A 27173-nucleotide genomic window follows, 5' to 3' on the forward strand; every position below is an offset into this window, starting at 1 on the left:
TGAGTCCAGCTGTCATTAAGCAGCATGTTTCCCGGCTCACTCTTTTTCTCCCTGTGTGCGTCTCACTTGTCTTTTACTCAGAGTGCCCTCGGTTCCTGTCGGTGCAGGAGACGAGGAAGTAGGTGGCAGCTGATCTCCATGTGACTTTTGACTATTTCTGTTATTTTGCATCCTATTTGTGTGTCTCTTTGTCATCGGTGTCTCCATTTGATGAAACGCTGCCACTACAGTTCTACAAAACCTTTCAAAACAAACCCAACGTGATAAAATTCCCAGTTTTGCGGGGGGGGGGGGGGGGGAAATTGCCTCCAATGAAACGACCCAACACCAGTTCCTTTAAGAACCTCAATAAAGAAACACAACAATGAAAGCATTCACTTGTGATTCCAAACACTTGACTCCTAATGAGACGATTACAAACCTGCATCAATAAAAACCCTCACAATGCTCAGACAGCTGTGGAGATATCTCAGTGACAGCGTTGTTTTATAAACCCACAGCCTCTATGGAAATTCACTCATCACTTGATGCTTCCCCAGCTCCTGCTCCCAGTTGACTCATGTCCATCCATCCCTTTCCCAGTTTGCAGTCCATGATTCAACACGTCAGAACGGATCGGCCCGAGGTAAGAGGGCCGATCAAACCTAGTTGAGTAATGCAGTGTTCTTCGACTAAATTTAGAGTATATATATATATTTTCATATATTTTCATATATTTTTTAAGATATACACTGTATTTTCAATGCGTCTGAAATGAGCTGTCATACTTATCTTTTATATTAAGTTTTACAATTTAACCAAACTCTTTTTAAATATATTTTTTTATTTAAAAATAATATTATACTTGTAAATCAATTTATCAAGTTATGGGTGATGTGTAATGCTGCTGATATATTTGCGGTCATGCTCCAAAAATTGTTACAAGGGGGTTTCATTGGTTTCTGATTTTAACACACAAATTATTCAGATTTATTTGTTCTTTATACATTTAAAGAAGCTCAGCTTGTTTGATAGAGAGATAAGGAAAGACGGAGGGAGACACGGCAGCGGCTCAGCCTTGTGATTGGTGCGTGCTCGATCATGTGAGTCACTGGGACGTCACTGGTTTTTATGACAATTAATTTGCTGAATCAGCCGCTCCCGTCAATCCCATTAGTCATCGCCCCTTATGATAAGATCTTGTCTTAGTTTTATGTGGCACTTAAAACTGAAATCAACAGGCGAAACTATCAAACTATATGTGTAGCATAACACGGCCTCTTTGATATTGTGTTTACTTGTGTAATGTGTTGCCTGATTGAGGTGTTACACGCTCTACCAAGTTACGGGTATCGAACACACCCATATTCACCTGAGGCTGGTTATTTCCCCATCAGCACCGACTTCTCTTAAAGCTCCTACACACACACACCCCTAATTATCAGGAACTATAAAGCATATCAGTGACGTCACATCACATTGTGGTTTCTAGTTGCACGGCGTGTCTCTGTTTGTACCCTAACCCCAAGTGTGTGTGTTTGTTTTATTGTGAAAAGCCGGAAAACACAAACACATGAGCATGCACCCCCATCAAACACACACACACACCGTTAATCATATAGAAAGGTCTGATTAAAAAACCAAGTAATGCAGCAGTAACCATTACTTAAAACTGTGTGTGTGTGTGTGTGTGTGTTGCTGAATGCATATGACACTGAGCACATCTATAACTCGCTTCTAAAAGCCATTTACTATTGAGCAAACACACACACACAGTTTTGAGTGACATTATCCTTTAAAGTTAACCGTTAATAAGGAAAAGAAATGTAATATTCAAACACTAATGGAATCCTCGTGAAGCAGTGAATTACACTGGGCAGTGCTGGTGGGGGCAGAGGGGGGAAACTAAGAGGAGGGAGAAGAGGGGGGGGAGCGGATGGAGAGACATACAGCAGGCGAGGAACGAGGGATGAACATGACAAAACGACAAGAGTGAGGGTATGTACTGAGCATGTCAGGATGGAGGGATGGATGCAAACGGGGGGGGGGATGTGGAAGGTCGATGGCTCATAATGTCAACCCTGATTTAGCCGAGACAGATCAATAAGTCGTCTGTCTCTGTCCACAGGAACTTTAAAAAAGGTCCCGAGAAGCTTCTGCAGGTCGACAACTTTATAATAATATCTTTCCTATTTCTTTAAACAACTGTTGACTCACAACATGACCTATAATCTACATTAAGACTCACTGTGGCCTCACGTGGTTGGACTGCCTGAGGGTTATGATGCCCTGAGGAGAGATTTATCTGAACAGCAACTCTCTGCTTAATTAGACATGAGTGTGTGTGTGAGTGTGAGTGTGAGTGTGTGTGTGTTATTGATTCAGAGCTTGTGGCATCATATCCTGGTAGTTTACCAACATGGCACAGAACCAATGGGGGCACTCCGACCATCTGCCACACACACACCACCCCTCTTCCTTGTTATCTGACAGCAGAAGTGACTCGCGTGCTGCTCACTGCTCTCACCACAGGACGTCTGCCTGTTCCATCATGTTCCATCCAGAACGTTCTAACAAAATGAGACCTGCACCGCTGCCGTCACGTTCTGTCACCTCACTCCGATCGAACCCGGCGTCTCTCAGGTAGCGTGCGGCCGCAGACATGTGACTCCACCGGGGCTGCACCAATCAGGATTGAGATAAAACTCACGTCTACTTTCAAAAAGAGAAGAGATCGAACCATAAACAAGCAGAAGTGCAGCACTCGATCGTAATCCCTGTAGTTCCCACTGAACCGACACTTCTCCATAACGCCATCAGGACACCGCTACCTGCAGCGATGGCCGGTCTCTCAGAGCCAATCAGCTGTCATCTCAAAACCAAACCCTCCCTTATATTGTCGGACGTCAGGTGTAGACATCTTCCATCTTCTGGTCATGATCCAGCTACTTTCTTTTATCACGTGAGTCAAACGTTTCTCCACAGAAAACACAAAGCGTGAATATTTTCCTTAGGTGTTTAGAGATCCAGATAACATCCTGGCTAATCTCTATTAACATCTATCTACATATGAAAGCTGATTAATTAATAAAAAACGATTTTTTCCCTGCAGGCGACCAAAGAGCTTCTCAAAACGTGAAACAGAAACAAGAGGACTTCCCCAAAATCGTGTCCCTCGCCTGTATGGATGATATACATTCACATGCAGAATCTGATCACAGAGACTAAAAGGGGCAGTGATGGGAAACTGAATTTCACAACACAGCAGGGCGAGGAGTTGTGTGATTCATCTGAAGATCAACACTTACACAATAATCCTGCATGTTGCACGAATCCTGAACTTTGGTTTCATGACACCAATGGATGTTAAAAGGGCAATAACCACTCTTTGGAAATATCAATTAAAATAGAATGTGCACCTAAAAAGAAAAATCATTATTATTAATTCATTTTCTTCCACAGACAGTCGTCCTCATAGATTGTACTGGAAGGTTAATTCAGGACATTTGCCAGAAGGCTTTGCCCTTAAAGCAGGAAAATGTCACGTTCCCAGCGAGTGAGAAGCCTTGTTGGTGACGTTTCTAAAAAAAAACAAAAACACACACAACTGTCCAGAAACAGGAAGAACACAAATATCTCTGGATGGAAAAGAGGAACCATGCAACCACCCCACCCCGGTTAGCTGGACGTCTTTCCTGCTGTATCAGGGGCTGATGCAAATCCGTGAAGCATTTAGCAGCTGACTTTTGAGATTTGAGCTCTCAACAAACATCCCCTGCAGAACATAAGCAGCAGACTGAGAAGCTGCGATACCAAACCAGTAGCCAGTGTATATGTGGGATGTGAAGTCTGCTGGGAGACGTCGCTCCAGCAGCAGCAGCAGCAGCAGAGGAGGAGGAGGAGGCTTTGCTCCGGCTGCTTCAGAGCAGAAGTGGGGTTGGAAATAGAGGCCGATAACGACGACCATCTGAGAGCAGTGAAACACAGACAGACAGCAAAGGGCAGCCTGCTTAACAAACATCAAAGAGCCCACAGCTGGTAGAATCCTCCCCCCTCCAGCCTCTCACCCGCTCACATGGCCCACGTCCAGCCCTAACCTCTGCTCACTCATTACCCAATCAACATCGGACCCAGCCTCAAAGATACACTCATTAATAACACACATTTAAAAAGGCCTTTTTAAAGTACGTTAAGCTCAAGTCAGTTTTTGCGTTTCCTTTTTCGAAGTCAACCATTTTCTCCTTTTAGCCAAGAAGGTTGGTTCCCCCCCCCCCTCGTCTGTTTGTTTGTTTGTCAGCAGGATTACGCAAAAACAAAGATCTGAACAGATTTCCAGGAAACTCCAGAGGAAGGATGCGGGATGGATCCAGGAAGAGCCCATTAAATGTTTTCACTGTATTTAACATAGCGAGAGATAAGACGTCAACGACTGAATGTGAGAAATGTGGTACAGCTTGATTTCATTTATGGGGATTGGAGGTAGGAGTCTCCTGAGTTCCATTTAAATGTTCTAATCTCTTTATTGCTTTGACTCAACCAGTCTAAAGGGCAGAGAGGTGGTTTATTGGCTTTGTTTTTAAAACATGTGGTCGATTTAATTTCCCAATCCCCCACGACGGTGCATCTCAAACTAAGTGTTTCTAAACAGCTATCAGTCCAAAACAAGGAGATGTCACAATTTAGGAGATTACAACATTTTCAGAAAAGCTTGTTGGAATGATAAACACAATTAATCCATTATTTAATGATTGACCAATCAATTACTCAATGAACAGGAATTGCTGACATGGCTGATATGTTTGAGGAAGTGAAGCAAGGCAGGAAAATCTCCATAGAGAATGAATGGAGCAGCCAACTGGTGTTTAGATCAAACTCTATTCTTTAAATCCAATCAACTGTTTTATATCACTTTTAAAAACACATGATTTTGATAATGATAATATACAGATATTTCATTGCCTTATTTTACGTATATAGATACAAGTGTCAATGTATGAAGTGTAATGACAATAAAGATCTTATAAGTTCCATATTCAGTGTGTGGTTTGTACAAGAGGACACTAAAAAGATAAAATACAACACAACTATTGTGAAATGGAAAGTTAGAGATGAGGTGATATGAAATGAATTAGAGGCTTTTATAAATTAAACGAAAAGGAGGTGATATCACTCGGTGGTTATTCTGCTGCTTTTACTTATATTTGTTAACACTTTTAGTTATTAAATTTAAATACAAACCCAGTTTCATGTGTTGAATGTGGGTTTTTTAACAGGAGGAAGCTCCAAGAAGTCACATTATCAATTAGTATGAAAAGGAAAGTTGGAGAAGAAGAGATATGAAATGAATTAGAGGCCACTATGCTTTTATAAACGAAAAGCAGGTGATATCACTCAGTGTGGAGGTCAGTGGTTATTCTACTGCTTTTACTGGTTTTAATATACCTTGCTTATATTTTTTACCACTTTTACTTATTTAGTTTATAGACAAAACCAGTTCCATGTGTTGAATGTGGTTTTTTTACAGGAGGAAGCTCAAAGAAGTCACATTATCAATTAGTATGAAAAGGAAAGTTGGAGAAGACGTTGAAGAAAAAGAGAAAATGGTTTAAATAAAAAAGAGTTATGAAATGAAACATGAATAGAAGACATGTTAAAGTGTGTTTTAGTATAAGTGGAGGTTCCTCACCTTCATGTCCGTCATGATGAGCTGGAAGAGCCCTCCCAAGGCGCTGCATTCCTTCTCTATACCCGCATCCATTTTTCCACAGGCTCGGAAAAAATCCTCAACTTCTCCCAAACTTTTTTTTCTTTCCCCCTTCTTCCTCTTTTTACCTCCTCCTCCTCCTCCTCCCCGAAAAAATAAAAACACGCACAGAGAAAAGGAGCCAGGCGGGATTTAGTGAAACACTCGTCCGACAGAATGCGATTAAACCCGGGGAGGACTGCGGCTTAAAACGGCCCGAGAGCAAAGTCCAGCTTTAGAGAGAGAAGCAGAACCCGGGGGGAGAATCCATGTCCGCGGAGCAGGCTCCGGTCAGCCGAGGCTAGCAGCCGGCCAGCGGGACACACGCCCCGAAAAACACCACATCGTGACCCGGTGCGTGGAGCGGCCCGTGCGGGGAGGGTCCGGCCGCCTCGGCGAACGTTAACTCCGGCTCCGGCGGGTTGTTTGGTCCCGGTGGTGGTGGTGGTGGGGGAAACGGTGGAGGACACGGCTAGCCGCGGGAAGCTAACGTGGCTAGCTCGGTTAGCGTCAACTCCGCTAGCAACCTGTGACTGTGAGAGAGAGTGTGTGTGTGTGTGTGTGTGTGTGTTTCCAAACGAAAACACACACGCGCATACACGCACACAAACCGAGGGTATCGATCAGTGGTCCTCTGACCCGCTTTCCCTCTGCTCTCCTCCGGCTCGGATTCAAGCCCGCTGCTGGTGCTTGTTTCCCCGCAGAGTGTTCCGGCGGTACCGCGGTGTTTTTCCAGTGACTTGATCCGACAGGAGGACGCTTCCCTCCGGATACTTCCAACAGGAGTCTCGACCTGGAGCGAGTGAGTGAGGGTTCGATCCCCGCGACAAGTTACACACACTGATCCACTCAACATCCGGTCCACGGTGTTTCAAAATAAAAGCCCTTTAAAGCCACCATATTAAGTTTTTCTTCTTCTTCTTCGTCTTCGTCTTCTTCTTCTCCTTCTAATTATTTTAATTTTTAATTATTTAATATTTTAGTATTACAAAATTACATTATTATTATTATCATTAATTAATTATTGAATCATTTCTCTTGACTTTGACTAGCTAATTTTTATTACTTTATATTTAATTTAGTCTTTGTCTTTTTTATCTGATTTGACCTTTAAATGTAATTTTAATGTGTTTAAATTTTTATTAACATGGTTTTTATCTGTATCTATATTGAATGTAAAACAATTTTTGCTGCATTTCTTGTACGAAAGGTTATATAATAAATAAACAAATAAAGTTTATGATTAACTTTAATGTGTTGTGTAGGGGCTGGAACTAATCACAACTTTCGTAAATTAGCATCGTTTCAACAATGGATAGCTGAAATAATTATGTTATAGTAATTTAGTAGTCGAGTTCCCTTTATGTGTTACAGTGTTTGAAATATCAATTCAAGATCATATATATTGATTACAACTCAGTCAAGTGATTAGAAAATACTTGACAATTTTCTTCAAATTCCTTTTCCTTTTATTTCTTGTTTCAGTTTCCTGTTGGTGCAGCAGGGGGCGGAGCTAAGATAAAGAGTTTAACCAAATCAAGGACACTTAAAGTGATTCTAGTGACACTTTGCTGAAAGTTTATGAAACATTACTGTGAATTCACTGAGATGTGGTGAAAACAAACAGTCAGGGAATGAAATAATAATCTTGCAACTGGATACAGAGGAGAAAAATATAGTTTTATGATATTGATGTAAACAAAGTAATCTCTTAATTGATTTTTTAACTATTAGATATGAAATATATATATATAATGGTTATAAACATTAGGAAAATAAAAGTTTGCATAATTTGCGACACACAAGAATATCCTGAAGAACAAACAGTGTTGAGTTACTGTAGAACCTCGGTTCCCAGCACGTGGACGACAGAACAGAACAGATCCACAGAACATTTGCTACGAGTGAACGATATAATTTGGGGGGAAAGTTGAAGTATATGTGTGTAACTTTACACCCTGTATTTGCTGTAATTACCTTGAACTCTGCACAGATCGTCTCTGTTGTATTTTCCCCCCACATTTCCCCTGATGTTGGAGCCCGAGCGTGAGCAGGCGTCCTCTCACATCACAGTTTGGAGGATGTGGTTCGAACAGCGCAGAGATGGAAGAGTCCAGACCTGGTCCTCACGAGAGTCAAAAGCCTCTGAGCCGCAGGATTTGAGGTCACTAGACCAAGATGTGGGATGAGGGGGAAAGGTCAGGGGAGTCAGACACATCTGATGAACGCATCACGATGACACTTTAATGTGTTTAAATGTGAATATGAGAGCTGAGACGGATGAAATAACTGATAAGGAATGACAGAGTGTGGTTAAACAGTTGTAATGTTTAGCCGTTTTCCAGATGTGAGCTCCTGAGAATGTCCAAACATCTGCAGGAGTTTGTCTTTCACATCTGATGAAGCAGCAGGAGATTGTCCGGGTCAGACTCGTTCTCAACAACAGGAAAATATCCGTTATGTTCAGACGAGGGGGGGGGGGGGGGAGCCTGGGTAGACCATAGTGACGTATAAATGCTGCTGCAGAGTTCATCTGATTTTGTTTACAGATTATCAACACTGGCTTCGGCCTTCATCACTAAAAGCTCCCGAATCTCATCGTCTTTCCAGGTTGACGTCTCCGTCTGCGTCTTCTACACTGAACAAAAGGAAATGGTCAAGCCGACTCAAGAAACTGCTTAAATTAAGTTTGTATGACTAAAATTAATGGGTAACTTTAATTTGAAAGAACCTCATTTACTTCTTCTTTTTGTTTTGTTGTTTTTGTCAGTTTAGCTTCCGACACATCAACAGACCAACTCGCTGGGAATCTTCTGGACATTGTCTTCTCACACGAGCTTTACCTGGAGTTCAGTGCACGTCTCAAAGCATTTTAAGGTTTATCTCCATTGGAAGAGTTATCTTGTAAATGCTGACACATACTGGACGTTAATTAAACCTTCAATATCTGCTCAGACTCTATTATAATGTGTCATAATTCTTAGAGTGTGTGTGTGGGGCAGAGGGGGGGAGTGGGGGTCAATCAACCACATTTAGTGTGTTGTTGTTCTTGTGTGAACTTTTCCATTGGCTTCTTGTCAGCCTGTAACTATTTAAAAGTTCCAACAGTTAGAGTTTATAAGAGACAGGAAACCTCTGGGACATGAGTCACTGATGATAACGCACAGTTGTAACTGAATCTCTCGTTATCACTCGTTCAGGCTGTTCCTCTCGTTATCACTCATTCAGGCTGTTCCTCTCGTTATCACGGTGTATCTGACTGATTCACCACCAGGCAACGAGCTGAGTCACAGGAACCGGTGACCATCATGCCACAAGGCTGTACATCTGTGTGTGTGTGTGTGGGTGTGTGTGTGTGTGTGTGTGTGTGTGTGTGTGTGTGTGTGTAAGGTTGGGACCATCGCCATCAGCACTACAAACACCAACATGGTTTCTATGGAGACAGAGCATCAGGGTCTGTGCAGAAAAACAGTAAAACAACACTTTTTATTTTCATAACTCCTGTTCTATATAAAAAACTGATCAGCTTATGTATACGTATATTACTTGTATTTATTAACATATGCATATTCAACACATGTGCAAGACCAGTGGGCGGATCCACTTCCTATTGGGCCTTCTTTGATAGAAGTGTCACAGAAAATGTCCACAAGTCTGTGTCTCACCTGCAGTGGGAGGAGCAGCAGTGAAAACCAAGAACAACAACAACACGAACAGATTCAGTTTCCCAAAGTAAAATAAAAGAGATTTTATGAAATTCAACCTAAAGAGTTTTTTAACAACCTGAGTCACAACTCGTGTGTCTGAGCTGTATTTGTATTAGTGCAACAGTGACACCTGCTGGCCAGGGGGAGAACTGACATGGCGTCTTTATGCTGATTTCTCTAGAATTATTTTGTTCTGTTCCAGCAGAAAACTCCAGATCATCTTTTAAATCTCTCTTGAAGACACATTTTTACAGTTGTGGATTTAATATTTCTGGGTCTGTGCTCTTTTGCTGTGTGATCTTCAATTTGAAGATTCATTATTTTAAATAAAATAAGATTGTTTTCCACTGTTTGCTTTTTGACTGTCTTAAACGGTTTCATTTTTTCCTTTTTAACCTGTAGCTGTGTTTTGAAAGGGTTTATATAAATAAAGTTTGTCATTATTTCCTATTATTGGTGAAATGAGGGGGAAACAAAGTCCAGAATCTGATGGAAGTAATGTTTTGTGAAGCTTATTTCTCAGTTCACTCCATGTCCCTCCGTCACTCTGGAGCGGGAGAAGCTATCGACCAACAAGACAAACACAACATTTGCTGGAAATCTTCTGTTTAATAGAAACTCAGTTGTATATTGAGACATGTAGATTATTGTCAGTATAAATCAGCCCATTCATACAAAGAAGGCATGTACAAACAAGTTGTGTTAATAAAGCTGGACATGAGTTTGACCTGATAACATCAGAGACATGGAGGAAGCTCCGAGGCAGCTGAGAGACGTAAGGCACCGCAGGCTCCTCGGGGTCAGAGGTCACCATCAGTGTTCAGGCATCAGGAGCCGTCAGGAGCAAAGAAAAGGCTGAGAACCAGTGTTAACTCTCCAATATGACCAGTGGCAGGAGTGTGAGAGGTGTTCAGCTGGGATTAATGGAAACTGCAACTCCGACTGAAGTTAAACCAAAACGATATTTGATGTCTGATGTAAAAATAAGCTGAATATTTGTATTGTTTTAGGAATAATGCAGAATATCGTGTATCTACAGGTGTTGTGATTGATTTAAAAAGAAAATGATCAGCTGACTAATTCATAATTAAGAAATAGTTAGTTGCAGCTTTAGTTATCTGTATAATTTACATAATTTTACAGTAGAGGACAAATATAAGAATGAATCGTTTGTTTTTAAATTGTACTTTTTAACTTCTGTAGCCTATACTGAAGGTGTTTTTGTATATTGTGTTATATTGAAGTTGTTCTTCTCTTCATTGTAGTGAGTGTCACACACAGGGTCTGGAAGTAGAATAAGAGCTGGACTCACAAACATGATAATAAAACTTGGTCCATCGACTCATCACAAGTTGTCATTACAGCGTCGAGCGCTTCAACTCGTCTCCTGCGCCGAATCTTTTTATTTCAAGCAAAATTATTGAGAACGATAAAAAAATAAGTTGAATCTCATTAGCTCAGCATTTCATGAGCTTTTCTTTTTTTTTACCGGATCATCGAAACTTGAATAAACACAGTGGAAGGCGCGTGTTGAGGAAGCAAAGTAAAATAATAATAAAAACCCTTCTGTTGTCATTTCAAGTTACAGAAGTGGTTTTATGCCTCGTGAGGAAATAACATTAAAGTCCACAGGGCGACAGAAACAGTGCTGGTTGTTATCTGGTCTTTCTCTCACTTAACAGCTGCAAATTCAACAATTTGAGTGAATATTAAAAAAAATATATATATCTATGTATATATATACGTATATTTCTCTTTTGTTAAGTATAAAATATTCGTTACGGAGATTTACAAAGATATCAGGTAGAATTTCATGCTGAGTTACATGATCAAATGACGCTAACATGGAAAAATAGAACAGTTCAGATCCACTACACAGAAAACCCATAATATACAAACATCCACATAATAACTATGATATAAAGACGCAGGAATTCATTATTAGTTGATGATGATGAAACTTGTTAAATAAAAAAGAAGTTTGGCTGAACGGTTCAACTTCGACCTGGAAGTAACTGCAGTGACCGAGGACTCTTCAGTGATAAGAAGCCGATATGTTAAAAGATCATTTCACTTGGTTTCTTTTCTCATTTCTTCTTCTCTTCTATCTTTTCTCTCCATTTCCATTTCCCCCCTCCATCTTGTTACCATCTCTCATTTTCTCTGCCACAGGATGAACCTGTAAATAAAGTTGGACGACACTTCTCTGCAACCTCCCAGAGATAAAGTTCACATATCCCAGATACAGGGGGCGCCATATTGCGCTTTTTATGTCATTTGTCGGCCTCAGCTTGATGGTGGTGTAGTAGAGCCACGATTATGTGCTTGACCAATCACGTGTCAGCCTCAGCTGTCAATCAAGACTTACACTAACTATGCACTGGAGGATCTGTGAGTTTAGGTCCTACACTGCATCCAGCCACCAGGGGGTGATCAAGATGTTCTAGGTTTATAGTTTGAGAGCTGTAGTGTCGGCCATCTTTATAAACAGCCTATGATTTAAGCCATGAGTAATCCACGGATATGGAAGCTTTAAATCCTAATAGTGAGATAGTTAGTCATGATTTTAAGGAAGTTTCTCATGAGAATAACTTGATGTTAACTCTCAGGGGCAGAAATGTGCTTCCACACAGAGCAGATATAAATAACAGAAGCCAGGAAGAATCTCGGCTGTTTGTTTACACAGGATTAAACATGTTTAAGAGTCATTTTAAGGCAAAATCCTGATTATTAACCAAATCCTCCCACATGTGATGTCTCCCCCCCGTCAGGTCCACATTACAGTGTCTCCGTCTCGTTGCCCTTTCACCGCTCCGGCCTTCTGTCTGATTATAACCTTCAGGATTCCTCAGGTTTGGCGGCTTTTCTTTTAGCCAAACCAGATCTACAGTAGATTTGAGGTGATGCCAGAGTCCAGCTGCAGAGTCTCTTGTCTGTCCTCAGCAGCTTATCGATGTCCCTACTCTGTGATTAGTGGAAGACGTGACCTGTGTCTTTAGTTTGCTTCGGTCCATTTCTCCGCTCGGCCCCTGGCATCCTGCTACGAGTCCACAGCACAGGCCCTAGCCTCTGTCTGCGTGGTCGTCTGTCTGTCCAGCCATTTGTCCATTAATGTGTCTGTGGCCAAGTCCCCACCTTCCCCCACCTCCTTGTGTCTCTTGGCGAGGTCGCTAGCGATGGCCAGCGCTCCTCCCTTCAGGAACCTCACAAAGTTCTCTCCAACCAGCGGCCCCATGGCGTACATGCCGGGCCCCTCGGCTGCCACCACCTTGCTCGTGAACGGGTCCACCTCGATCGGGTTCCTCCGGCAGGTGATCGGCTCTTTGGTGTTGACGCCGAGTTGACGCCCGTTGTCCTCCAGAAAGGCGAGGTTGGGATGGGCGCCGATAAGAACCAGAGCCTTGGAGACCTGGACCACTGTCCGCTGGCCGGACTCGGACTCCAGGATGCACTTACGGTCGGGTCTGAACGCCACGACCCGGTGACACGGGAAGCTCAGGTATCCCGAGTAGGAAGAGGGGGGCGAGGAAGGGGTGGAGTCGGCGTTCTGGGCGTGGTCCTGTGGGGGAGGAGTCGGCTGGTGCTGCTGCTGAGTCATCATCTGGTGAACCTGGACGCCAAAGGACACAATAGCAGAGTTTTCATCCGAATCATCCCTCAGCTAAATTAGTCAGCAGGTTATTTAAAAACTATTATTTGGATCATAAATTCACTTTTTATGTAATTTCATCAAGCTCGTGGCTTCTCTGCAGGATTTATAAAAACAGGTTGGGTTCCATGACTTCATGTGTTACTGTCAGGGTTGTCTCTCCTCACCTTGTGGTATTCTGGGTAGAGAACTTTGGGCAGCTGGTTGAAGATGAGACCCGGGTCCGTGACCGAGCGCCTGAAGGCGTGGTAGACGGGCGTGTTGAGATGGTGAGTGGCCAGCACAGCGTCCGCCGCCGTGAGACCCGCCCCCACCACCAGCACGGCGTCCGACGTCTGGTCGAGCTCGCCACTCGAGATGGCCGCCTCCAGCTCCCAGAAGGAGTGGCAGACAAACGGCAGCGACTCGCCCTCCACGCCGAGTCGGGCCGGGATGTCGTGGGTCCCCGTCGCCAGAACCACGTTGTGGGCCAAGAGCGAGAAAGGAACCTCGTCCGAAACAGAGGACCCGTCTAACAGGAGGAGACAGACGAAGGAGAGAATGTGGCTTTTTATTTCACTTTCACACTTTGACATGAATCAGCAGAGACAGAACTCAGCGTACCTCCCAGCTCCTCCCCCTCGCGGCGCTGCAGACCCGTCACCCTCCAGTAGGACGGCGCCCCCTCCTGGCTGCTGAGCTGCCTGGTCACCGAGCTGACGGTGGTGCCGCAGGCGAAGCTCTGCTCCAGGGACATCTGGGAAACGTAGTGTTGATAGTAGGAGGCGATCTCAGCCGGAGTGGCGCGGTCGTTACGAACATTTCTGGAATAAAAGGAACACGAAAAAGACAGATTTGTTTAAATACAACACAGGAAAACGTTAAATATTATCAATGAATCCGAAATAACACAATTATATAAGAATTTAAAGAGTGTTTTGTAAAACTTCTACTAATTGAAAACAAGGAGTGAACAGGAAAAGTCTTATTTAATCACTCGTTGATTTTTCAGCCTGTTTTAAATAATCAAATACCAATTAAGAGCAAACTTTGCAGCTCAGTGTGACGAGAGCTTCCTTAAATGATGGAAACCATTTTTTGGGAGAACCTATTATCCGTGTGACTCGGGGCCGCAAGCCCCAACGAGGAAGTGGAAGTGAAAACAATCTTCTCTGATTAAAGGTGAAGGAGCTGTGAGGTCACATGGGCGATGAGGGAACAGAGCTTGATGTTGTTAACGTGGACGGACGAACCTGCGCTTCTCTCTCATCCAGTCCTTCAGCTTGAGACCGGGAAGCTCCATCCAGTTAGCCAGGCTCAGAGTCAGCATGGAGCCCTCCATCGCCTGGGAACAACACACACACACAGACACACACACACAGTGTTAGACCTAATTACAGACACCTTGTGCACTCTGCATTCACCTGAGAAAGAAAAACAGAGCTTGTTTGAACACATTAGCATCAGTGTGTGGATCACAAGGCCTCACGGGACTTGTTATCGTGACCTCAGATGTAAAGTGTGAGTCTCAGCTCAGGCTAAAGTGTCGCACTGAAAGAGAAGAGAGTTGAAGAAGAGCTCAACCTGGTGAGTCGTCAAGGTGTTGGAAACCAGTTTAATCACTGAACTGGGTGGCGTGTGTTTTCTGCAGCCCCCCCGAAGACTCTTATGTTCTCGCGGGCTTTTAAATGCATTTTTATTCCATTTAATTTAATGCTGATCGATATAATTTTATACCTTTTTGTGTATTTTGCATCGTTTCCTTATTATACCTCAGTATTTTGGTTAACTTCAGTTTTTAAATATGCTATATAATCAAACTCGACTTCACCACAACGTCTATATATATATACAAAAGTAATATAAACTAAATTGTGGAATAAAATATTTGATATATTTGAAATATTAAAATAAAGATATATAATGTTGAGTTCCAGCACAATGAGCTGATCGTATTCCTGCTCTGTGCTGTCACCTGATCATGTGTGTGTTTGTACAAGTGCAAAGTTCCATCTGTGTGATGCTCTAATCTGATTGGATGACCCCAAAATACATAAATAAATAAACACAATGACCTGATCTCATTTGTTTTCACTTGCATCACAGCAGATGACATCAGAATCATCAATAATCTGTGTATAATCTATAATTGCAGCTACGTACATGCCAGGCTCCTCCAGGTGGACCCTTCCCCAGCACCAGGTGAGGGATGGCCCGCTCGGGCTCGAACCTCCACTCCAGAGGAGACGTGTAGTCCAGGCCGAAGTCGCTGTCCGGCAGCAGCAGCGAATCAAAGAGCACGGCCATGGGATTGGTCGACCGGCCCTCCAACCCCTCACACAGGTACTCCAGGTCCTGGAGGAAGAGACAGTGAGATGCACTGTTATACTTTCTCTCTTATAGAACAACAACCGGCTGCACGTGTGTGTGTGTGTGTGTGTGTGTGTGTGTGTGTGTGTGTGTTACCTGCTCCAGCAGCGACAGGTGAGGCTGCTCTCCCAGCTTGCTGTGCAGCAGGGGGTTGGGGTGCGATGCCCCAGGCGACAGGTAGGGGGTGTAGCCCGACAGCAGGTATGACAGACAGATGCCTGAAGGACCATTACCTGGGAAACACAGACAAACAGACGCGGGGGGGGTTGAGTGTAGCCGAGCAGTTTCCATTGGTTTCTAAGTGCACTGATAATCCACATAATGCTCTGACGGTGGAGTCATTGTGTGCGTATTGTGCGTCTCTAATTGGTTGCTATGCTTACGAGTGGCATTTGGTTGTCATTCGTCTTAACAAAGTATTTAAAGCTGTCAAACCCTCAAAGAGAAGAAACCTCAGCGACTGTCATCACAGACTCACACAGCTTTAAATCTCGCTGGACAACCAGACAATGACTCGGCAACAACGCACACACACACACACCAATCACACACACGCAGCGCAGTAAAATATCTAATTTGCCTAAAATCTCTCATTTGCCTACAAGTGATGAGTAATGTTTCCAAACAAAGCCTCGTCTTCACAGAGCAGAATACACACACAGTGTTGATGCGTCTATAATAAAACAGGAACTTTTAAAGAAGCAGATTTATTCTAATAAAGTAAAAAGGCCTAACAAACACTTTCTGCCTCGTTCCAAAGTCCCTTCACAGGTTTTGCTCTGAAAAGACAGAACGAATAAAGAGAGAGAGAGAGTCGTGACTGCACCTTTAACAATCACCGGGGAACAGAAATATGTTTTTAATCTTTGTATATCTGTGGCTGGCGATAAGGATCTGATAACATCCCTGACTCCTGCACTTCCTGCTGAGGCTGGACAACAACTCTTTCTAGAGTCCTGGTTCACAGCAAGAGGAAAATGTCACGGATCGATCGGGGCGAGGAGAAGCTCCAGAAAACGTCTGGAGGTTCTGACTCTATTGTTGTGTTCTCACATTAACACAAACATCCGGACTTCAGTGCGTGTCTGAAAGCAGCAGCAGTAGTAATTGTGCTTTGCTGCTCAGATCCTGCAACAATTTAAAAAGACGATTCTGGGATGTAACTTAATAAACGAGCCTCCTGCTTGATTCACAGTTTCCTGACCGAGCCGCTCACAGGACTGAACTCTACTGATCCGTGTGAGTTCAGGTGCTCGTGAGAAAATAGGAAAAACTGAGTTGAAAAGACTCTTGTGCCATTTCACCGTTAAGTAATCATAACACACGTTTCATAGCAACACCAATAAGCACAGCTGCGCCTCTGAGGTTTCCTGTGACATCACCAACGTTGTGAAGTATGTGTGTGTGTGTGTGTGTGTGTGTGTGTGTGTGTGTGTTTCTTACCAATTATCACCACAGGCACAATCTCTCCGGAGAGAACTTCTTTATCATCGAGATCCATTTTGACTGAAAAGAGAAAAAACTTCATTATTATTGTTATAACTCTAAAACATCTGAGTCTGTTCTATAATCAGCACTTTTAACTAAGAATGAGAGTCAAGGTGATTTAGTTAATCATTGCCAAGTCATGTCAGTGGTCACAATGGTCAGTCAGTATATTTCCACTGTAGAACACACACACACACACACACACACAGACACACACACACACACACACACACACACACACACACACTTCCTCTTGGCCTGAAAGCTCAACAAAGCAAAGCAACATGACCTTAAACAGACACCCAGATATGTTGGTAACACACACACACACACACACACACACACACACACACACACACACACACACACACACACACACACACACACACACACACACACACACACACACACACACACACACACACACACACACACACACACACACACACACACACACACACACAAGCACGCACAGGAATAAATGAAACAGGAAGATCTTTTTTTAAATTCACAGATAAAGAAAAATATTGATTTTTAAATTGAATTTCTTCTTGACTCCTTCATTTGAACCGACTGTGGTAGATGATGAACTTCAGTTTATTAACAGACTGTGAACAAAACAGAGTGTATTTAAAGAATCAGTTATGTCACATGGGAATATGTGTAAATTGAGGATTTGCTGAGTCATTCCACACAGGACAGGACACACGGGCGTTTGAAAGATTTCTGTTTCAGCAACAAATAACTTTCAGATAAATGTCTCGATACTTTAGCGACTACAGCTTTTCTTAATCTGACGTCTTTTGACAATAACTTGGATTTGACCTCGACTCAAACCGACAGACTCTGGAACAGCCGAGGAGTCTGATCTGCAGTAACCCGGCTCGGCCACACAATACAGGTTCTCTCAGATGATCACAGGACGCCGGCGGCCGTCAGATCATATTTCACAGCTTGCATGTGTACAAACAAACACCAGTGCTCTCCTACAGTCACCAAACTGATGCATCTGCACAGACACACAACATCAGCAGCTGGATTCAACATCTGGAGGTGGACAGAGCTCCAGGATGTGAAAGCTGTCTCTGACTTTTTGTAATTTTAAATGAACCACTTGTTGCCTGACTGATTTTTCAAATGGCCAAAAGTTATAAGTTGATATGGAACCTTTCACAGAGAGATATGCATGACTAGTAAAACTTTAATCATACAGAATAGACTGTATAATGTGTATGTTTATTTTCTACATTCGTGTTCCATATGTTCGGATGTATTTGTGTTTTGTGTTTATATTTATAGTTATTTCTAATAGAATTAAAGGTTAAACTTTGACACCTCGGCCGAAATGCAACAACTTGTGAAAGTGTTGGAGGCGGCAGGCGGTTTGAACTCATTCACAAGTTCAAGGGCGGCGCTGAGTAGCTGGGAGCGTTGGACAACCTGCACAGTCATGCTTACACAGGCAGAGGGGGAAAGGCACTGAGAGGACAAAGGAGGAGAAGAGGGAGAAGAGGGAGGGAGAAGGAGGAGAAGAGGGAGTGTCGGTGGAGAGGAAGACCGACTGGGAAAGAATGAGGATAGAGAAGAAAAAAGTGGAAAGAATGAAGTGGAATGAGTGAGAGGATTTGGGAGGAGTGCAGATGGTTACATAAGGACAGAGCGGACGCTGGCTCAGAGCCCGGCCCTCTAGTTCACACACACACACACACACACAGACAGACACACACATACTGTACACAGCGACGTGCAGACCCACTAGCCTACATGTGGAGCGGCTTTCACTCTCTGGCAGAAAACTCTGAAGTGTTTGCCAGGAACCAGCGGCAATCACCTGATTTACAGTAAAGACCCCACCTCATTACTGCTGAGTCACTTGAGCCCATTGTTTTCTGTTCCTTGTTTATTATTGGAAAATGGAGGAATGAAGCCGTTTCTTTTTTTAAATCCCGAACTAGGGCTCGGGAAATAACCCAAAATGTCTCAGACCAACATGCATGACCTTTAACTGACTTCATTTTGCTGGTGTCTGTTAATTTGGTTCATACTTTTCCCCGGTGCATTTAGGAGCTTTATGTTTCTGACAGGACCTTGATAACACGGCTCAAGACACTTTGGCCCCGAATGACACAACCACTCGTCTTCTTCACGTCTCTTCTGGTTTTCACCACAAAACACACACGAATACACACAAATACTGACTTTTCATCTCCATCCGTTGAGCCAGTCACAGATGAGCAGCTCAGTTAGTCATAATATATAATAATAATAATAATAATAATAATACTGCACATTAGTAAAGACCCAACCTCACCGGCAGAAGTTGCTGCTGCAGGCTACTTCTCAGTTTGGAGCAACCGGTCCCAGTGACCGTTCAACCGGTTTGCACAATATCAAACTGGTTAAAGTTCCTCGACCAGAGCGGACTGTAGTGAACCAAACCAGTCCTTCCACTCTAGTGGATGCTCAGATGATTAATATGGATATTGTGTCTGTCGTAATCTTTGAATTTGACAGATTCTGGAGTTTTTTTTAAACCTCTAATTTAAAAACCACCTGCTGCAATCTTTTGAGAAAGTATTTATTCTCCTGTCCATTGCGTTGACTTTTATCCACCTGATGCAGACAATTGTGTTCTCTACTCAACCCGACGGCATCATATCTGCTCACAACCACACAGCCAAACAGGCCCCTCCCCTCAGATTCACTTGTGATCTCTGGTGAAGGGATGAATGTGCTCGTGAACACTTGTGAAACTAGCTTCCTCCTTAACAAACTAAACTAACTCTCTGTGAGAACTGTGTCGTGATCTAAAGTTTCCTCGTGGCACCATCAGAGCTGCAGGTGCTGGAACACACACACACACACACACAAACACACACACACACACACACACACACACTAAACAATTTATTACCCGTCATTAAAACCAATACATGTCTCGACAACAGTGACACAGCACTTCTTCCCCCGGCGTGCTTGTCGGGTGTGTCAGCACTTTGTGATTTCAGCCTCTATCATTGCAACACAATCACAACACAATCACATGTAATAACTCAACTTCCTCTGTTTTGTGAATCAGCTGGAAAATCCTTCCTTTTACTTTGGGAGCGAATTTAAACCTCTGTAAGTAACTCAACTTTCATTTATCATTAGAGTTTTTTATAACAGGTGCTGCTGTTATTATTAAGGATATATTCACATCTGTTATTATCATTATTAGAATTATCTTCTCCCTCCCCTCCACCTCACCTCTCCTCTCCAATTCTCTCGGAGGCAGCTCACCTTCAGACCTGGAGTTTGTAACGAGCCTCGAGTTTGGCAGATTGTTTGTTTTCTTACCAACTAGAAGTATTCATATATATATAGAAGAGCAGGGGTGGAGCCTGACTGAGGGGCCGAGGACACACCTACACCTGCTCCCTGCACCCATTAAACCCTACAAGCTGTCAATCACACAGTCTCCACACCCAAATGCATCCAGGGCTATTTGACTGTAAACAAGATCATCATTTACTAACTGAAGCTTCCCTTTGTCAGTGAAGGACCGACTCTTAAAAACCTGAATATAAGTTCAGTTTGAAGAGGAGACCCTGGTTGATGTTTCTCTGATGCTAACGTGGTGAAGCTCTCTATCCAGGTGCAGATGTTGCAGCAGCACAGACACACACAGCTCTTTAGTTTCAGCTCTTTTCATTGGAGCTCCCACCTGATTCCACACGGCACCTGGTCCTTCTCCTCCCTGACCTCCTCCTCCTCCTCCTCCTCCTCCTCCTCCTCCTCCTCCTCCTCCTCCTCCTCCTCCTGCAGCCGCCCGGCCAGACGGCTAATGACATTTTAATTATCTTCCATTTGAGAACGGCTGCTGGAATCTGTACAGCAGTTTATGGAATTAATAGAGATATGATGTTGTCTGGTCTGCAACATGAAGCTTTAAAGCCCCTGTGCTGACCATTCATTATTAAGTTAATGTCTTACAGATAGTGTAGTTTGAAAGTAAATGTAATTTAAGCGCGTGATTATTACTCACTGGTGTAAGTTTATGCACAAATGAGCTGAACCTTCACGAAATGTTAAAATGCTACCTTCAAAATAAAGCATGCGTAATTAATATTGACTCCCACAGAGCACAAGATTAACTCCAGTGTGAATTGTGGTGTTTTGCATTAACTGTACTTTTATTTGTGATCCAAGCAAAAAGCTCAGCGACACAAAATATGAAATAATTAATAATTTTTGTGTTGATGATGTAATTACACTTTAATATATTATTATTGTTAATATACTGTATCCTTCAGTGAACCCAATGTAAAAGTGAAGTCATTATAAATAAAGTTTTATATGAGACTTGAGGTTGAATGGGGGGGGGGGGGGGGGGGTTCCAGTAACCCCCCCCCCCACCCCACCCACCCCCCTCCTCATCCTCGGCTGACCTCCATGACGCATGTGCGGCAGGGATGTGCGCGGAGCCGCAGCGTGCACGCTCACGGCGCCTTGTTACATATGATAGACTGGATGAAGGTTACTCACGCACACGCGCACACACAAGTCTCTTCCTCCTGCGTCTCTGCGTCTCTGCGTCTCTTCGTCTCTTTGTCGCAGAGTCTCACGCGCTCATGTCGCTTTGTTCTCTCCTCGCGTGAGAAAGTGATTCCGGGACGTGTGCGCGTGTCACGTAGAGCTCGAGCTGCCGCCCTCAGCCGCGCGCTATCAGGCTTTATACTGCGAAGCTTCGGCCCAGCCTCCGACCAATCAGCGGCCAACCCACCGCCGGCACGCCCCGCCCCTCCTGGCCCCTTGTTGTAAAACGAAAGGATCGTCTATGGCGGCGAGATGCTCGAGACACGAGTGTGGCCGAAGATAAGGAAGCCGAGAGCCTAGTTGTTGCATTGCAGTCGTTAGGGCAGGGCTCGAACCTGTACAGGCAGGGGCCCCAGACTCCCAGGGGCCCCACACACGACAGATTCCCTCCATTACATTGATGTCTGCATTATCTAATCACAAATATGTATGTGTATGCAATTATAGAGTATATCTATATAAATGTATTATTACATAATTTATTTCATTGCATTTTCTTATTTTATTGTAATCAATTTATTTAAAAGTAAACTAGATCTATCTATCTATCTATCTATCTATCTATCTATCTATCTATCTATCTATCTATCTATCTATCTATATATATATGTCTGTCTGTCTGTCTGTCTGTCTGTCTGTCTGTCTGTCTATCAGTCTGTCTGTGTATCAGTCTATCTATCTATCTATCTATCTATCCTATCAATTAGTCGAGACGGTCATAGGTCTATAAAAGGTAATATTATATAAAACAAATGTAATTCTAATTTATTAAGAGGAAATATAAACAGAAAACAGAAATGCAAACAGAGTGAGGCCTCTTGACTTTCTCCTCCTCTCTGACGTCCTGAGGCAGAGCCCTGAACAGCAGGAGTTTGGTCAATGTGTCCAGAAACCCCTTTCTGTGACCTTAGCGGAATAATGTTGGTTTTCTTTTACCTTTATTTCTTAATAGCGGTTCTTTTACTGTTGCTGGGAGAGGTGAAAGTAAAAATACTCTGGTCCAGGTTAAACATCGAGATGAGGTACAAAAACTCATGTTCCCCAGAGGACGCACCACTGAGCTTGGTCATCCTCTGCACGTGGTTCTAGAATAATTCAAAAAATCTGAGTTTTCTGTGAAATATCCTGATGTCGACTCAATGGATTGACACTAAATTTGATTACAAATAAAACACTTGTGTTCTCCAGAGGATGACCCTTAATGATTTTGATCTGCATGTTGGTCCAGATCAATCAGCTGACGAGAGTTTCCAGGTTTGCAGTAAAATATCTCAACGTCAATTTAATGTGGCATTTCATTTATTAAGATCATTCATTCTCTCCGGCGGATGAACCCAACTCCCTGGGGTGATCTCCTGTCTCTTCATCTCAGACAAAAAGCTGATTTACATGTTTGCTCTGATTCGGTTTCAGGAAAATGTCTCCACAACTTCTGGATGGATCGTTGTAGAATTAGTGACATTTATTCATGTTCCCCACGGGATGATTTCAGATCAATAAAATGATGCCTTTTCATCATCAGGGTGAAAATAAAGTACTTTTGTGTCTATACCTGTGAAACTAACTTCCTTATTGTTATTTATTCAACAGGGACAGTCCACACTTATAAACGTGGGTGTATTAATCATCTGTAGTCACTGAACAGATGGTACAAATTCATCCTAAAAAAAAAGTTGAAATTACAATTTTACTAATTTGTGTGAATCAAAATATTATCCTTTATTTGTCATTTGTAAAAATTAAAAGCGACTTTGTGCGTTTGTATTAAGTTAACTTAAGTTACATAAGAAGGTTGAAGGTCATGTGATCGAAGGTTGTAGTAATGTTGTATTTAATTTTTCTATATAGTTGAATTATTATACTTACACTTAAATATTGCATGTACTCATTATTTCTATCTTATGCCTATTTTTGACTCTTACTGCAAATTTGGATTCTTATGACCTGGATATGATTATTAAAGTTTAAATATCTTATCACAATGGAAAATAGTGTTGGTTTGTTTATTTTCATAAACAAAAGTCATATTTTAGCTTCTGTCCCCTAATCATCTTGATTTGGACATTGTCCTCCTGATGTCCCAGTTTCATTTGACACAACTCTCAACTCTCAGCGGCTCTGGTTTCTGGCTCTTTCCATCATGACGTAACAAACGTCTCACCGGCTCACCGCTGCGTTGCTTCTCTCATCGCTCACCTTTCTCATTGGCCAAAGTCTCCGCAGTGAATCTCAGGGAGCCAATCAGTGGTGAGAGCGTGCAGACTGGATGTATGTGCAGGAGGTGAGCGAGCTTCAGCATGACGACACCTCGAGGGGGATCTGCTTTTCAGGGAACTATTATTTATCAACTAGATTCTAGATCATTTTTCTTTTTAGCATGAAAATAAAGTTTAACTACATAAATAAAATGATTGACCTCATCCTGCAAGTAGCAGCATGGATGTTCTAAATGTCCTGGTCTTCTCTTTGTGTGATAGTAAACTGTCTGATGCTTAGTGCAGGTTCAAACCAACCCTGCAAAGTTACCACACAGGTGATCATGTAAACTTTCATCACGACCATAAACCAGAATTATTAAGGAATGGAACTCATCTTTGTTCCTGTATATAACTCATGTCACTGTCTTTGCAGAAGCTTCGTGTTGATCCAGTTTGTCAGGTCTGACTCGGCCTCGTGTGTCACATGTATGAAGATTCTTCTCTCCTCTGAACACGTGCCGCCTCACATGTCACATGTAGGAAATTACAGGTTTGCATCGGACGATTTTTATCGGGGGCATCACATCTATTCCCACGCATTTCATCCATTCTCTTCTTTGCCTCTCTGGGTCACAGGCTGGCTGGAGCTCATTCCAGCTGACCTGCAGACAAACTGGAGTGTCCCTCAGTAGAGAGGATATACTTCAACTATAAGGCTCATCAGTCAATTCATCACATTCAGATATGTCAGTCCCCTGAATGTGCCTGATGGCTTTTTTTATTAAGAACCATGCATCTGTGCAAATGGCTGGAGCCAGTCCCAGGTGACGATGGGCAGAAGATGGGTTGCAGGTCGCTGTCGGCCCACAAACAAGCTTTCACACTTCAGAGCCATCATCTGCATGTCTGTGCACGGTGGGAGGAAGCCAGAGCATCTGCAGGAAACCCACACAAATGCAAATCTTTGGTGCTGCAGAAAGGCATCACGACTTCAAAGAGTGTGTCCTTTAAACTTTAAACGTTTGTACTTTCAACAGTGTTAAAGTTTGCAACATCCTTAGTGATGCATGTGAGACGATGGATTCAGAGAATGGCGTCCAGGGCCTCGGTTCAATCTGTCGCTCCACTGTGGGCAATCGCTTCAAGTTTCAAATCAGCCGCTCAAACTGCTCCTGGGGTGAAAGCGTGAGTGTGGAGGTTTCCAAAGGTTCCTTTGGGACAACGAGCTCTGAGTCACCGTGTAATCCCGTCCAGGAAGCCGGCCTTTGTCTGCGTGTGAGCGTAGCAGCGGCGACGTCACTGGGATGTGCTTCCAGCTGCAGAGATCACAGGCAGAGGATGAACAGATCAGAGCCGGACAAAGGGTTAAAAGCACACAAAGCATTCCTCCTCTGGCTCTTTTTCCACGAACAGAGGGGGACATTTGAACAAGACAGAGACACAGAGAGGACGAGCGCTGCCTGGACACACAAACTTCACACAGGCCAAAGAAAACAGCCACGGCGGGTGAGACATGAAATCTATGAATGTGGGTTTTTATGGGCTCATCGCTCTGTGGCGTCTCTTTTTGGGATCAGAAATCAAATGTGTCAAATCAGATTATTCAGCTTGTGAACTGACGTGTAGCCACTGTGTGTGTTTTAATGTCCTCTCTCTGTTTAATCAATTCCTCTTGATTAAACATCCACTGGATAATTCGACCATTTACATTTTTTATTTTTCCTTGAAAGATAATGTTATCCATTGATTTATAATAAAGAAAACCAGTCGCTCGAAGCCAGAATGAATAAAGGCGTCAGAAACAGGTGTCGTTATCGACCTCTGGCCCCATTCATGCCTCCTCCTCCTCTTCAGTCTTGGCCACTCCTTGTTGACACTGAGATTAAGATATTACATAAATAAGATTATGTAAAAGTTTCTGTGTGCAGGGATGTTGACTGATTAGCGGTGATGCAACACATCGTGGCTGCAACCACATTATGACCAGAGCTGGGATTAGCAGCTTGTAACGGCAGCAGCAGGTTTATGATTATTCATTTATTTGATTCTAGTCCATGTACGCCTTCAAATAGTAGTTTTCTTTATTTCTGCTTTAGTCGCTTGTTAGAAACGTCTTCACCTCACTTGTGGTGACACCGGCTGAGGATCTCCTGCTGTCCTCTCTCTCACATCAACTCCTTCAGATCATTCCCACTCTGCCACTTCAGGTCAAAGGTCATGTACCAGGTTTATAGCAGCCACAGTTGAGTTCAGCACTAAACAGGCTTAAAACAAAACGAAAAAAAATATCAGAAAACACAGCAAAGAGTCTAAAAAGCAACAAAACGTTCAACATCGTTAAATTTAAATATTGCACGATAACAGATGAACTCAAATTCAACTTGAATTGAAAGCCAGTGAGAAGAAATGGAGCTTTGTCTGTGATAAACATGTTCTCTAACGTCTATGGGTTCGCTGCCAGGAGAAACCTGTTTCTGAAGATGCGTGCAGGTGATGTGCCAAGTGGAGGATTTAATAGAAGAGAATGACACCTCCTCTTACTCCTCTTCTTCTTTGTTTGTTTTATTGGCCATTGAAAATCAATATCACGATGCATTTTGCTTTTTAAAGTGAATGTCTTCTTCCCAACGAGCCGCAGAAATGGCTTCAGGGGTTTTTGATTAAACCTGCCGACAGAAAAACAAACAAACGACAATGAACTTCTCTGTGATAATCAATCAGATTTGAATCAACACATATAATCTTTATTTTATCAAGTCCACCAGGAACGTAATGTGCAGATTGTCTGACATGTGACTGACAGCAGACGCCTCAGAGAGAATCAACCCTGCGTCATCGCTGCCAAGTTCATGTAGAAACTCAGCCGGTGAAACAACCATAGGACACATCTTTAAATCAAATCAACAAACCAGGTTAATTAAAGCGAACGATATGTAATTAATTTCCCTCCCGGCTGAGCAGTCCCCACGCTGTACGCCTTGTCCCCTCTGAGGCCTCCACCCCAGACCAGGTGGTGTCCTTGAGGGCCCTGGGTGGAGCTGCAGAGGAGACAGGAGAGGACAAGGAGCACGGGGAGGACATTGAGCAGAGACAGGTATACAGTATGCATACACGTGGCTTTCATTAGATGTATACAGCTGTGTGAACACCTGGCCCAGGTTCGTGAATACAGTGTTTGAGACAGGGGCTGAACAGAGGAGCTGCAGCAGAGGACAGTTCGAGCAAAGAGATCTGAACTTAAGAACGTTTACACCTTTTCAAACACTCAGTAAAACGAGCAACTTGATGGTGAGAAGAAAACGTCTCCTTTAGAATGAATGCACAACGCGCTGAGGTCCTGTTAGCGTCGCTCAGCTCGAGGACTGAATCCACGGGACGGTTTCGAGGGACATTCCTTGAGCTCGAGCCGAATGAGGAACTTGTAGTGTCTGTACCTTGTCAGTGTTTGTCTCTGTCTTTGCTTTGCAGCTCAATGATTTCAT

General features: G+C 43.1%; 2 protein-coding genes across 4 annotated transcripts in view; both read right to left on the reverse strand.

The window, feature by feature from the left end:
* mtss1 (MTSS I-BAR domain containing 1) overlaps window positions 1-6575 on the reverse strand; it is a 43402-nt gene extending 36827 nt beyond the window's left edge. For both annotated transcript variants that reach the window (XM_053429262.1, XM_053429253.1), the window contains exon 1: window positions 5666-6575. In XM_053429262.1, the coding sequence (XP_053285237.1) occupies window positions 5666-5737 (72 nt within the window). In that variant the 5' untranslated portion in view covers window positions 5738-6575. The remainder of the gene's footprint in view (window positions 1-5665) is intronic.
* A 4183-nt stretch (window positions 6576-10758) lies between these two features.
* On the reverse strand, window positions 10759-21615 carry osgn1 (oxidative stress induced growth inhibitor 1). 2 transcript variants are annotated; one of them, XM_053442269.1, is made up of 8 exons: window positions 21447-21615; window positions 16871-16933; window positions 15524-15660; window positions 15221-15412; window positions 14311-14402; window positions 13682-13881; window positions 13246-13589; window positions 10759-13039 (listed from the first exon to the last, which is right to left on the reverse strand). In XM_053442269.1, the coding sequence occupies exons 2-8, from the start codon at window positions 16926-16928 to the stop codon at window positions 12470-12472; spliced, it is 1593 nt and encodes a 530-aa protein (XP_053298244.1). In that variant the 5' UTR covers window positions 16929-16933; window positions 21447-21615; the 3' UTR covers window positions 10759-12469. The 2 variants fall into 2 exon arrangements, with proteins under 2 accessions (XP_053298244.1, XP_053298235.1); XM_053442260.1 differs by having other exon boundaries at window positions 21443-21615.
* Between the last annotated feature and the right edge of the window lie 5558 nt (window positions 21616-27173).

The sequence above is a fragment of the Pleuronectes platessa genome, chromosome 2, assembly GCF_947347685.1.
Source record: "Pleuronectes platessa chromosome 2, fPlePla1.1, whole genome shotgun sequence".
NCBI lineage: Eukaryota > Metazoa > Chordata > Actinopteri > Pleuronectiformes > Pleuronectidae > Pleuronectes > Pleuronectes platessa.